We start from the raw sequence: 13,943 nt of genomic DNA on the forward strand, positions 1-13,943 counted from the left end.
ACTTTACCAATCAAAGCTCCAGAAATCGATTTGTTTGGTTTTTTAACTCTCAATGCAAATATTTAATCCACTATAACCAAAATAACAACGCCTCTTCCTTTTTAACAAGCATCAGTTTCTCTCCCTTCATCTCTGAGTATTCTCATATAAATAATCCCATTTTTCCAAGAATATCAGTTCTCAGTGACCTATGTCTACCATAAAACAGAAGCCATATCAGTATTCCATTAAAACTTACGTATGCTTTTACAATACATGAAATTTCCCTAATCCTGTATTAAATGCTTGATTACGTAAAATACAAGATAAAAACCAACCAGTTAAGAGGTACCATAACACATGGGAATTTCATCTTAAAATAATAGTAATATTTCCAACCAAACACTCATCAATATCTAATCAGCTATCTCAAATCTTTTTTGGAATATGGGAAAATATAAATAATAAATTAGTAACCAAATTACTTTTGAAACCATCTAATTGGTTTTGATAATTCTGCCTCTGAAAGCTCCTTATCTGTCCCCTCCTCATAATCCCCCTGTACATACCTCTATCACAGCACTTACGGTGACCTGTCAATTGTCAGGCTGTCTGGCACTGTAAATTCTTTTATCTCTGAAGCTTGTATGTTGGTTCCAGGGGAGGATACTATCTAATTCAGCAATGTATCCACATCACACAAGACACTGCTTGAGTAAAAAATGCTCTCTTCGTTATTCTTACAACCAGAACTTTAATTGAAACTGTTGTCAGTCACTTGACATCCTCTTAATTCAAAAGCCTCTTCATCACCTCATTTCTCGACCTCACAGCTTGCCCTACATTCCATCCTCCACACAGATTTGTCTTTTTAAACCCCAAAGCTAACATCATTGCCAGGCTTCTAAAAGTCACCTACTGCACACCCAGTGTGTTCCTCTTTCATGGAGACCTTTGATTCCAAAGATTTTGAATTTCTCTTTTTCCCAGTTCACCACATCATAGGAGCTTTCTATATCCTCTAGCTATGCCTAGCATGCCAATCAGCACTTTAAGAAACAAATTACCTCCTCTAAGTTCCCTTCAGTTCACCTTTAAAGAAAGTTTAAATACACTTACTGCTGTGAAATCCATCTTCAATTCAATCACTTTAGTTAAATCAGGAAGTGCAGCTTTTGATTTGCCCATAGCTAAAAAGACAGTAGCTCTCCGATAGTAAGCAATATAGTTTTCAGGATCACCATCTGAAAATTAAAACAATAAGTATTAACTCTTAGGAATTTATTCAAAAAACCAAATCACACTCATAGTATTAAAGTTTGCAATTCTATTAAGAAAGGGATTAGGAAAAGAGTGTCTTAATCAAATACAGGTCAAGTTGTTTGCACACTGGTGTTTAAGGTGGCAGTATTCATGATTTGCAATGAATGGAGGTGGCCAAAGGGAATATTCACAGGTGAACGGAGGGGTTAACTGTGGTATGAACATACAACAGAATAAAGAAGAAATGAATTTGTGAGGCATGCAATTAGGTAAATGAACCTTGAGGACTTAATGTTGAGTAAAATAAGCCAGACCCAAAAGACTAATATTACAATGCCTCACTAATTTGGACTAAATATAATATGCAAACCCAGAATTGAGTTCAAGAGCACAGGTTATCAGGGGGAGGCTTACTGCAAAGATTTCTAGATTGTATGCTCTTACAGCAGTCACATCTATTCTTGAATTGTAATGGTTATTTCTAAATTCTGAGATGCTGAGCAGTTTGTGCATAACCTAGTCGGTCCCTAGAAATTTGGGTATCTGTGTGACACCTGAGACTCAGAGCTAGGGTTCTGCAGCTATGAAAGTCAGCATTTCCCTAGACAGCAACTGTTTAAAAAGGTGACAAAGAGATCAGACTTCAATTAGAAATATGAATGAAGCTGATCTGGTTAGGACTAAGGCAATCAGACTAACGGGTGAAGGACAACATTGACTGTGTTTTAAAACTTCAACTTCTGTGTGAGACCAAAGGAAGAGATGTTTATTTGGTACAAAATTAATATTTTCTCTAACATACTATGTAATTTAACTTGTATGATCAGTATATTTGAATGCCATAATGACATGGAACTCTGAATAGGGAGTGAGATCTTGTTGGTTTGTATAGGTTAGTGTGATGCCCCAATACATCCCAAAGTAATTTGGGCAGAGAATAAAAAAGCATTTGCAAAGCCACCTTGAGGGACTCAGGAAAAATGTGGAAATATTAATTTTCCCCACCTGGGGAATTCCTGATATTCTTGCAAGCAGTGGGTACTATCAATTTAATAGGCCAAGCCCTCGATCTTGGGGCTTACCCTTAGGAAACTTATTCCTGAAAAGGAGAAGCTAAGCCTATGTGCTGGTTTTGGTGTATTATGTCCCCCAAGATGACATGTTCTTTGACGCAATCTTGTGGGGGCAGCCGTATTAGTGTTGATTGGGTTGGAACCCTTTGATTGAGTATCTCCATGGAGATATGACTCAATCAGCTGTGGGTGAAACATTTGACTGAATTATTTCTATGGAGATATGGATCCTGCCCATTCAGGGTGGGTCTTGATTTAATCACTGGAGTCCTATAAATGAGCTCAGACAGAAGAAGCTCAGAGCTGCAGATAGAGACATTTTGGAGATGGACACTGAAAGCAGACTTTTGCTGACACTTTGGAAATGCTAGCCCAGAGTTTGCTCTGGAGAAGCTAAGAGACAAGAAAAAACTCCAAGAGCAACAATTTGAAAAATGCGCAGGAGCTGAAAGAGGAGCTAGAACACAACCTGGGATCAGCAGTCACCAGCCACATGCCTTCCCAGCTAACAGAGGTTTTCTGAACACCACTGGCCTTCCTTCGTTGAAGATATACTCATGTTAAAGCCTTAATTTGGACATTTTCATGGACTTCAGACTGTAAATTTGTAACTAAATAAACCTTCTTTATGAAAGCCAATCCATTTCTGGTGTTTGTATAACAGCAGCATTGGCAAATGAGAACAGCGACTTTTAATTACGCCTAGAGTCACCCCCAGAGAACCTCTTTTGTTGCTCAGATGTGGCCTCTCTCTCTTAGCCAACTCTACAAATAAACTCATTACCCTCCCCCCTAAGTGGGACATGACTCCCAGGGATAAGCCTGGCCCTGGTATCATGAGATTGAGAATGCCTTCTTGACCAAAAAGGGGAAAAGAAATGAAAGAAAATACAGTTTCAGTGGCTATGAGATTTCAAACAGAGTCGAGAGGTCATTCTGGAGGTTATTCTTATACGTTGTATACAGATTCCTTTTTAGTTTCTAGTGTATTCGAATAGCTAGAGGAAAATACCTGAATGTGTTAATTGTAATCTAGTAGACTTGATTCCCAATAACTGTCTTTATGACTTTTATCATGTGACCGTGTGATTGTGGAAACCTTGTGACTGATACTCCCTTTACCAAGTATATGGGCAGATTAGTAATAAAATAAAGATATATATATATATAATAGGGGTTGTGATAAGAGATATGGGATGCTTTGGGTGTTCTCTATTTTTTTCTTTATTCTGGAGTAACGAAAATGTTCTAAAATTGATTGTGGTTATCAATGCACAACTATATGATGATACTGTGAGCCACTGATTATATACTTGGGATGGACTATATGGTGTGTGAATGTATCTCAATAAAATTGCATTAAAAAAAAAAAATATATATATATATATATATATATGGGTCAAGTTGCCTAGCATGATCACTGCAAATAAATTTCGAACAGGGGTCAACAAACTATAGTCCTTGGGTCAAATCCAACCTACACACCTAAAGTTAAGAATGTTTTTATATTTTTAAAGGACTGTCCAAAATAGAAAAAAGAAGACATAGAAAAACATGCAACCGAGATGGTGTGTCTGCAAAGCCTAGAATATTTGTCCCTTTACAGAAAAAAGTTTGTGAACTCATCTAAAATGTTGACTATATTAAAAACTCCTTTGATAAGGAAGCAAGAGCCAATCTTCATGTTTGTATCTGCTAAATTTTCTTAAGTGAAATACTTATTGAGAAGTTAGACCATGGATTACAGACTACCAATTTTAGAAAATTACAGACTTACAATTAAATTGACATACTGAATGCATATATTTCTGCTCCTTCACAAACTCCATCTACAATAAAGGTAAAAACCACAAAAAAGGAGAATGGAAATTAGACCTGTGCTGATTTGGATATATTATGTTCCCCAGAAAAGCCATGTCCTTTAATGCAACCTTGTGGGGGCAGACTTATTAGTCTTTTGATTAGGTTGGAACCTTTTGACTGTTTCCATTGAGATGTGACACACCCAACTGTAGGTGAGACCTTTGATTAAAATATTTCCATAGAGATGTGACCCTGCCCATTCCAGGTGGGTCTTAATTAGATCACTGTAGTCCTTTCAATGATCTCATGGAATCAAGGAGCTGAGAGATACATTTTGGAGAGAAGCTAAAATATGTAATCCAGAGTTTGCTCCTGGGAGAAGCTAAAAGCCAACACAGATCCAGATGCTTGGAGACACTGGAAGATGCAGACATACAGATGTTTGGAGATGCTAAGCTAAGAGAAGAAGCTCAGAGTTTGTCCCAGATTAGCTAAGAGAGGACCACCAGATGCTTAGAGAAATACCCCAGGAGAACAAAGCAGAGAGCTGAGAGAAGCTAAGAGAGACAAGCCCAGAGACATCTTGGAGATAGCCATTTTGAAACGCAACCCGTGAGCAAAGGACAAGAAGACGCCAGCCACATGCCTTCCCAGCTGACAGAGGTGTTCCGGAGGCCACTGGCCTTTCTTCATGAAGGTATCCTCTTGTTGATGCCTTAATTTTGAATTTTCACAGCCTTAGAACTATAAATCTGCAACCTAATAAATCCCCTTTATAAAAGCCAATCCATTTCTGGTATTTTGCATAATGGCAGCTTTAGTGAACCAGAACAAGAGTAGACTAGAGACGCTAGCAACATTTAAAAGGAAAGAAGTTAAGTGAACTACACTCTGTTCAGCATCCACAAAGTGCAAGAAGGAGTGAATTCAGTCAGAAGAAAACCTTGTGTTGCAGAACCCCAGAAAGGTTCAGAAATGGAGACACAGTCTCCAGGTTATAAGATGGGGCTGAAAAATATGAAGATTGGCTGAAACTCTAAATAAGAACTTAGACACCTCTCCCCCACCCCAGGTCCTCTCCTCCATCTCTACACAAGACTGAGGTTTCCTATCTGGAAAAGCTGAACCAGACGGCCTCTAGATTGGGAGACTCCAGGCACAGCTGAGAGTAAGCATGAATTTTCCAGAAGGCCTAAAAACACTAAACACTAAAGTATTTATGGGAAAAGTGTCATAATGTATACACCTGACTCTCAAATGGTTCCGAAAAAATTTATATATTATCTATATATATATACAGAGGAAGTAAATGGATCAAAATGTTAAGAGATGAATCTGAGTAAAGAGTATACAGGTGTTAACTTATACCGTTCATATACTTGCAAATTTCAAGTTGGAAATTACTTCCAGCATATTTAGATCATTCTTCCATGTAAAATTAGCAATGACATTTTCCAAAACAGGTGTTGCTGATTTTGAACTCTGTATGACATTTTTTTTTTTTTTTTTTTTTAAACAGTGGAAAACACATTTATTCTAGCACCAGTGGAACATTCACCAAGTTAAACCATATCCTGGTTCGTAAAATTAACCTCAACACATTTAAAAGAAGTGAAATCACATAGAGTATGTTCTCTGACCATAAGTAACCAAACTAGAAATCGATAACAGAAAGATAATGGGAAAATTTCCAAACACGTGGAAATTAAACAACACACTTCTAAATAATTCATTGGTCAAAGAGAAAGTCGCAGAGGAAATTTTAAAAAATACATGTAACTGAATGAAAACAAAAGTACAAAATAACATTTGTGGGACACAGCTAAAGGAGTTTTGAAAGGGAAATCTACAGCACTAAATGCTTACATCAAAAAAAGAGAACACTCTCAAATCAATCTATACTCTGCTTCAAGAAACTAGAAAAAGAAAAGCAAAAATAAACCCAAAGCAAACAAAAGAAAGGAAATAGTGACAATAAGAGAACAGTAGGCATTGAAATTGAAAACAAAACAACATGAAAAATCAATGAAATAAAAAGCTGGTTCTTTAAAAAGCAATAAAATTGATAAACCTCTTGGAAGACTGACAGATTAAAAAAAAAAGATGGCATAAATTACAATATCAGGAATGAAATGGGATGTTACTACAGATCCTTCAACTATTAAAAGGTTAATAAGAGCATATTACAAACAATTTCTTACACATAAATTTGACAATTTAGATGAAATGGACCGATTCCTTGAAAAGCACAAACTACCAAAACAAACCCAAGATGAATTAGATAATCTCAATAGTCCTATAACTTTTTTTTTTTTTTGCATGAAAAGAGTATATTTATTGCAAGCAGACAATGATGTGATTATCTCTCACTGTAGTGGGAAATCCAGAATACATCTCTTTACTTTCTGTATTAAACTAGCATGCATTTTATTTGTATGCAGCAATATTTTTTTTTCTTTTAAATTCAATTTTATTGAGACATAGTCACATACTTTACAATCATCCACAGTGTACAATCAACTGTTCACAGGATCATCATATAGTTGTGCATTCATCACCCCACTTTTTGAACATTTTCCTTATTCCAAAAAGAATAAATATAAAAGTAAAAAAAAATAAAAAATAAAACATTCCACCCCCCCATCCCATCCTATTTTTCATTTAGTTTTTGTCCCCATTTTTCTACTCAACAGTCCATACACAGGATAAAAGGAGTGTGAGCCACAAAGTTTTCACAATCACACAGTCACACCATGTAAGCTACATACTTATGCAATCATCTTCAAGAATCAAGGCTACTGGGTTGAAATTCAACAGTTTCACGTATTTCCTTCTAGCTATTCCAATACACTAAAAACTAAAAAGGGTTATCTATATAGCACATAAGAATGCCCTCCAGAGTGACCTCTCGACTCCATTTGAAATCTCTCAGCCACTGAGATTTGTTCTGTTTCATTTCACTTCCTGTTTTTGGTCAAGAAGGCTTTCTCAATCCCACAATGTGAGTCCAGGCTCATCCCTGGGAGTCAGATCCTGCATTGCCAGGGAGATTTACACCCCTGGGAGTCATGTCCCATGTAGGGGAGAGGGCAGTGAGTTGGCTTAGCTAGAGAGAAAGGGCCACATCTGAGCAACAAAGAGGTACTCTGGGGGAGACTCTAAGGCACAATTATAGGTATAGCCTCTCTTTTTTTTTTTTTTTAAATCTTCATTTTATTGAGATATATTCACATACCACGCAGTCATACGAAACAAATCGTACATTTGATTGTTCACAGTACCATTACATAGTTGTATATTCATCACCTAAATCAATCCCTGACACCTTCATTAGCACACACACAAAAATAACACGAATAATAATTAAAGTGAAAAAGAGTAATTAAAGTAAAAAAGAACACTGGGTACCTTTGTCTGTTTGTTTGTTTGTTTCCTTCCCCTATTTTTCTGCTCATCCATCCATAAACAAGACAAAGTGGAGTGTGGTCCTTATGGCTTTCCTAATCCCATTGTCCCCCCTCATAAGCTACATTTTTATACAATTGTCTTCGAGATTCATGGGTTCTGGGTTGTAGTTTGATAGTTTCAGGTATCCACCACCAGCTACCCCAATTCTTTAGAACCTAAAAAGGGTTGTCTACATTGTGCGTAAGAGTGCCCACCAGAGTGACCTCTCGGCTCCTTTTGGAATCTCTCTGCCACTCAAGCTTATTTCATTTCCTTTCACATCCCCCTTTTGGTCAACAAGATGTTCTCCGTCCCACAATGCCGGGTCTACATTCCTCCCCGGGAGTCAAATTCCATGTTGCCAGGGAGATTCACTCCCCTGGGTGTCTGATCTCACATAGCGGGGAGGGCAGTGATTTCACCTTTCAAGTTGGCTTCGCTAGAAAGAGAGGGCCACATCTGAGTAACAAAGAGGCACACGGGAGGAGACTCTTAGGCACAATTATAGGGAGGCCTAGCCTCTCCTTTGCAGCAACCGTCTTCCCAAGGGTAAATCCTATGTTAGAGGGCTCAACCCATCAAACCACCAGTCCCCTATGTCTGTGGTCATGTTAGCAACCATCGAGGTGGGGTAGGCCAATACCCCTGCATTCTCCACAGGCTCCTCAAGGGGGCTCTACATATTTTTTTCCTTGTTTTTTTTTTTTAAGTTTTTTTTTTTTAAATCAACTGTATGAAAAAAAAATTAAAAAAAAAAAAAAATACAATAAAAGAACATTTCAAAGAGACCATAACAAGGGAGTAAGAAAAAGACAACTAACCTAAGATAACTGCTTTACTTCCAACATGTTCCTACTTTACCCCAAGAAAGTTACCTAATATAGCAACATTTCTGTGAACTTGTTCCTACTATATCCATCAGAAATTAACAGACTATAGTCATTCCTGGGCATCCCCAGAACGTTAAATAGCTTATCTGTTCTTCTTGGTTTATTGTTCCCCCTTCCTTAAATGCTCTCTATTGCTAGTTCCCCTACATTCTACATTATAAATCATTTGTTTTACATTTTTCAAAGTTCACATTAGTGGTAGCGTATAATATTTCTCTTTGTGTGCCTGGCTTATTTCGCTCAGCATTATGTCTTCAAGGTTCATCCATGTTGTCATATGTTTCACGAGATCGTTCCTTCTTACTGCCGTGTAGTATTCCATCGTGTGTATATACCACATTTTATTTATCCACTCATCTGTTGAAGGACATTTGGGTTGTTTCCATCTCTTGGCAATTGTGAATAATGCTGCTATGAACATTGCCGTGCAGGTATCTGTTCGTGTCACTGCTTTCCTATCTTCCGGGTATATACCGAGAAGTGCAATTGCTGGATCGAATGGTAACTCTATATCTAGTTTTCTAAGGAACTGCCAGACTGACTTCCAGAGTGGCTGAACCATTATACAGTCCCACCAACAATGAATAAGAGTTCCAATTTCTCCACATCCCCTCCAGCATTTGTAGTTTCCTGTTAGTTTAATGGCAGCCATTCTAACCGGTGTCAGATGGTAACTCGTTGTGGTCTTAATTTGCATCTCTCTAATAGCTAGTGAAGCTGAACATTTTTTCATGTGTTTCTTGGCCATTTGTATTTCCTCTTCAGAGAACTGTCTTTTCATATCTTTTGCCCATTTTATAATTGGGCTGTCTGTACTATTGTCATTGAGTTGTAGGATTTCTTTATATATGCAAGATATCAGTCTTTTGTCAGATACATGGTTTCCAAAAACTTTTTCCCATTGAGTTGGCTGCCTCTTTACCTTTTTGAGAAATTCCTTTGAGGTGCAGAAACTTCTAAGCTTGAGGAGTTCCCATTTATCTATTTTTTCTTTTGTGGCTTGGGCTTTGGGTGAAAATCTAGGAAGGGTCCGCCTAATACAAGGTCTTGAAGATGTTTTCCTACATTATCTTCTAGGAGTTTTATGGTGCTTTCTTTTATATTGACATCTTTGGTCCATTTTGAGTTAATTTTTCTGTAGGGTGTGAGGTAGGGATCCTCTTTCATTCTTCTGGATATGGATATCCAACTCTCTGAGCCCCATTTGTTGAAAAGACCATTATGACCCAGTTCAGTGACTTTGGGGGCCTTATCAAAGATCAGTCGGCCACAGATCTGGGGGTCTATCTCTGAATTCTCAATTTGATTCCATTGATCTATATGCCTATCGTTGTGCCAGTACCATGCTGTTTTGACAACTGTGGCTTTATAATAAGCTTCAAAGACAAGGAGTGTAAGCCATCCCACTTGGTTTTTCTTTTTTAGAGTGTCTTTAGCAATTCGAGGCATCTTCCCTTTCCAAATAAATTTGATAAGTAGCTTTTCCAAGTCTGCAAAGTAGGTTGTTGGAATTTTGATTGGGATTGCATTGAATCTGTAGATGAGTTTGGGTAGAATTGACATCTTAATGACATTTAGCCTTCCTATCCATGAACATGGAATATTTTTCCATCTTTCAAGGTCCCCTTCTATTTCTTTTAGTAGAGTTATGTAGTTTTCTTTGTATAGGTCTTTTACATCTTTGGTTAAGTTTATTCCTAGGTACTTGATTTTTTTTAGTTGCTATTGAACGTGGTATCTTTTTCTTGAGTGTCTCTTCAGTTTGTTCATTTCTAGCATATAGAAACATTACTGACTTATGTGCATTAATCTTGTATCCCTCTACTTTGCAAAATTTGTTTATTAGCTCTAGTAGCTATATCATCGATTTCTCAGGGTTTTCCAGATATAAGATCATATAATCTGCAAACAGTGATAGTTTTACTTCTTTTTTTCGAATTTGGATGCCTTTTATTTCTTTGTCTTGCCAGATTGCCCTGGCTAGCACTTCCAGCACAATGTTGAATAACAGCAGTGACAGCGGGCATCCTTGTCTTGTTCCTGATCTTAGAGGGAAGGCTTTCAGTCTCTCACCATTGAGTACTATGCTGGCTGTGGGTTTTTCATATATGCTCTTTATCATATTGAGGAAATTTCCTTCAATTCCTACCTTTTGTAGTGTTTTTATCAAAAACGGATGTTGGACTTTGTCAAATGCTTTTTCAGCATCTATTGAGATGATCATTTGATTTTTCCCTTTCAAATTTTTAATGTGTTGTAATACGTTGATTGATTTTCTTATGTTGAACCATCCTTGCATGCCTGGAATGAACCCCACTTGGTCATGGTGTATGATTTTTTTAATGTGTCTTTGGATTTGATTTGCAAGTATTTTGTTGAGGATTTTTGCATCTATATTCATTAGGGAGATTGGCCTGTAGTTTTCCTTTTTTGTAGCATCACTGCCCGGTTTTGGTATTAGATTGATGTTAGCTTCATAAAATGAGTTAGGTAGTGTTCCATTATCTTCAATGTTTTGAAAGAGTTTGAGTAAGGTTGGTGTCAGTTCTTTCTGGAAAGTTTGGTAGAATTCCCCTGTGAAGCCATCTGGCCCTGGGCATTTATTTGTGGGAAGATTTTTGATGACTGATTGGATCTCTTTGCTTGTGATGGGTTGGTTGAGGTCTTCTATTTCTTCTCTGGTCTGTCTAGGCTGTTCATATGTTTCCAGAAAATTGTCCATTTACTCTACATTATCCAGTTTGTTGCCATACAGTTGTTCATAGTATCCTCCTATAATTTTTTTAATTTCTTCAGGATTTGTAGTTATGTTACCTTTTTCATTCATTATTTTGTTTATAAGGGTCTTCTCTCTTTTTGATTTTGTCAGTCTAGCTAGGGCCTTGTCAATCTTGTTGATCTTCTCAAAGAACCAACTTTTGGTGATATTTATCCTCTCTATTGTTTTTTTGTTCTCTGTGTCATTTATTTCTGCTTTAATCCTTGTTATTTCTTTTCTTCTACTTGGTTTAGGATTGGTTTGCTGTTTGTTTTCTAGCTTCTTCAGTTGATCCATTATTTCTTTGATTTTGGCTCTTTCTTCCTTTTTAATATATGCGTTTAGTGCTATAAATTTCCCCCTCTGTACTGCTTTTGCTGCATCCCATACATTTTGGTATGTTGTGTTCTCATTCTCATTCGTCTCTATATATTTAGCAATTTCTCGTGCTATTTCTTCTTTAACCCACTGATTGTTTAGGAGTGTGTTGTTTAACCTCCAGGTATTTGTGAATTTTCTAAGTCTCTGATGGTTATTGACTTCTAATTGTATTCCATTGTGGTCAGAGAATGTGCTTTGAATAATTTCAATCTTTTTAAATTTATTGAGGCTTGTTTTATGTCCCAGCATATGATCTATTCTGGAGAAAGTTCCGTGAGCACTAGAAAAGTATGTGTATCCTGGTGATTTGGGATGTAATGTTCTGTATATGTCTGTTAAATCTAATTCATGTATCAGATTGTTTAGGTTTTCAGTTCCCTTATTGGTCTTCTGTCTGGTTGATCTTTCTATAGGAGAGAGTGATGTGTTGAAGTCTCCCACAATTATTGTGGAAACATGAATTGCTTCCTTTAGTTTTGCCAGTGTTTCTCTCATGTATTTTGTGGCACCCTGACTGGGTGCATAGACATTTATGATTGTTATTTCTTCTTGTTGAATTGCCCCTTTTATTAGTATGTAGTGACCTTCTTCGTCTCTCAAAACATCCCTGCATTTAAAGTGTATTTTATCTGAGATTAATATTGCTACACCTGCTTTCTTTTGGCTGTAGCTTGCATGAAATATTTTTTTCCATCCTTTCACTTTCAATTTCTTTGTGTCCCTGTGTCTAAGATGAGTCTCTTGTATGCAACATATTGATGGTTCATTTTTTTTGATGCATTCTGTGAATCTATATCTTTTAATTGGGGAGTTTAATCCATTTACATTCAATGTTATAACCGTGAAGGCATTTCTTGAATCAGCCATCTTATCCTTTGGTTTATGTTTGTCATATATATTTTTCCCCACTCTCTATTAATATCCTTTATTGTACCCATACCAAATCTCTTTAGTACTGAACCTTTCTCCAAGTCTCTCTGTCCTGTCTTTGTTTCTCTGTCTGTAGGGCTCCCTTTAGTATCTCCAGAAGGGCAGGTCTCTTGTTAGCAAATTCTCTCAGCATTTGTTTCTCTGTGAAAAATTTAAGCTGTCCCTCAAATTTGAAGGAGAGCTTTGCTGGATAAAGTATTCTTGGTTGCAAAATTTTCTCACTCAGAATTTTAAATATATCGTGCCACTGCCTTCTCGCCTCCATGGTGGCTGCTGAGTAGTCACTACTTAGTCTTATGCTGTTTCCTTTGTATGTGGTGAATTGTTTTTCTCTTGCTGCTTTCAGAACTTGCTCCTTCTCTTCCGTGTTTGACAGTGTGATCAGAATATGTCTCGGAGTGGGTTTATTTGGATTTATTCTATTTGGAGTTCGCCGGGCATTTATGATTTGTGTATTTATGTTGTTTAGAAGATTTGGGAAGTTTTCCCCAACAATTTCTTTGAATACTGTTCCTAGACCTTAACCCTTTTCTTCCCCTTCTGGAACACCAATGAGTCTTATATTTGGACATTTTATATTATCTATCATATCCCTGAGGTCCGTTTCAATTTTTTCGATTTTTTTCCCCATTCTTTCTTTTATGCTTTCATTTTCCATTCTGTCATCTTCCAGGTCACTGATTCGTTGTTCAACTTCCTCTAGTCTTCTACTATGAGTATCCAGAATCTTTTTAATTTGGTCAACAGTTTCTTTAATTTCCATAAGCTCATCTATTTTTTTATTTAGTCTTGCAATGTCTTCTTTATGCTCTTCTAGGGTCTTCTTGATATCCTTTGTATTCCGTACTATGGTCTCATTGCTCATCTTTAGTTTTTTGAGTAGTTGCTCTAGGTGCTGTGTCTCTTCTGGTCTTTTGATTTGGGTGCTTGGGCTTGGGTTATCCATATCGTCTGGTTTTTTCATATGCTGTATAATTTTCTGTTGTTTTTGGCCTCTTAGCATTTGCTTAACTTGATAGAGTTCTTTTAGGATTTGTAGACCAATTGAATTCCTTATCTCTAATTTATCAGCTCTACAGCTTTGTGGATTACACTTTCTCTAACTAACCAGAAGGTGGCATCCACGAGCCACCTGTTCTCCACAAGCCAGTTCTCCCCCGCTTTGCCTTTGTGGTGAGTGGGAGAGTGAGTCTTGTGGGGTCCACTTGGTGTACCAAGCTTGCGTGTGTAGTTGGTGTTGCCTGCCCTGTATATGGGGCGTGTTTCTGGGTGGTCAGGGAGAGGGGGGGCTCTAACTATCAAATCTCCCTGGTGTTCCTGGAGTTTTAAAGCTGTTGCAATAGTCTAATCCTTCAGTTCAGTCCTGCCACAGTTTGTCTCTGCCACTGACCCACAAGTCCTTGGTACTGGCGTATGACT

General features: G+C 37.3%; 1 protein-coding gene across 1 annotated transcript in view; it reads right to left on the reverse strand.

Annotated features, from left to right (window-relative positions):
• DNAJC3 (DnaJ heat shock protein family (Hsp40) member C3) overlaps nt 1–13,943 on the reverse strand; it is a 132,059-nt gene that overhangs the window by 81,080 nt on the left and 37,036 nt on the right. Inside the window, exon 3 of the mRNA XM_037799693.1 lies at nt 1,099–1,223. Coding sequence (XP_037655621.1) covers nt 1,099–1,223 — 125 coding nt within the window. The remainder of the gene's footprint in view (nt 1–1,098; nt 1,224–13,943) is intronic.

This window comes from Choloepus didactylus, chromosome 12, assembly GCF_015220235.1.
Source record: "Choloepus didactylus isolate mChoDid1 chromosome 12, mChoDid1.pri, whole genome shotgun sequence".
NCBI classification, from domain to species: Eukaryota; Metazoa; Chordata; class Mammalia; order Pilosa; family Megalonychidae; genus Choloepus; species Choloepus didactylus.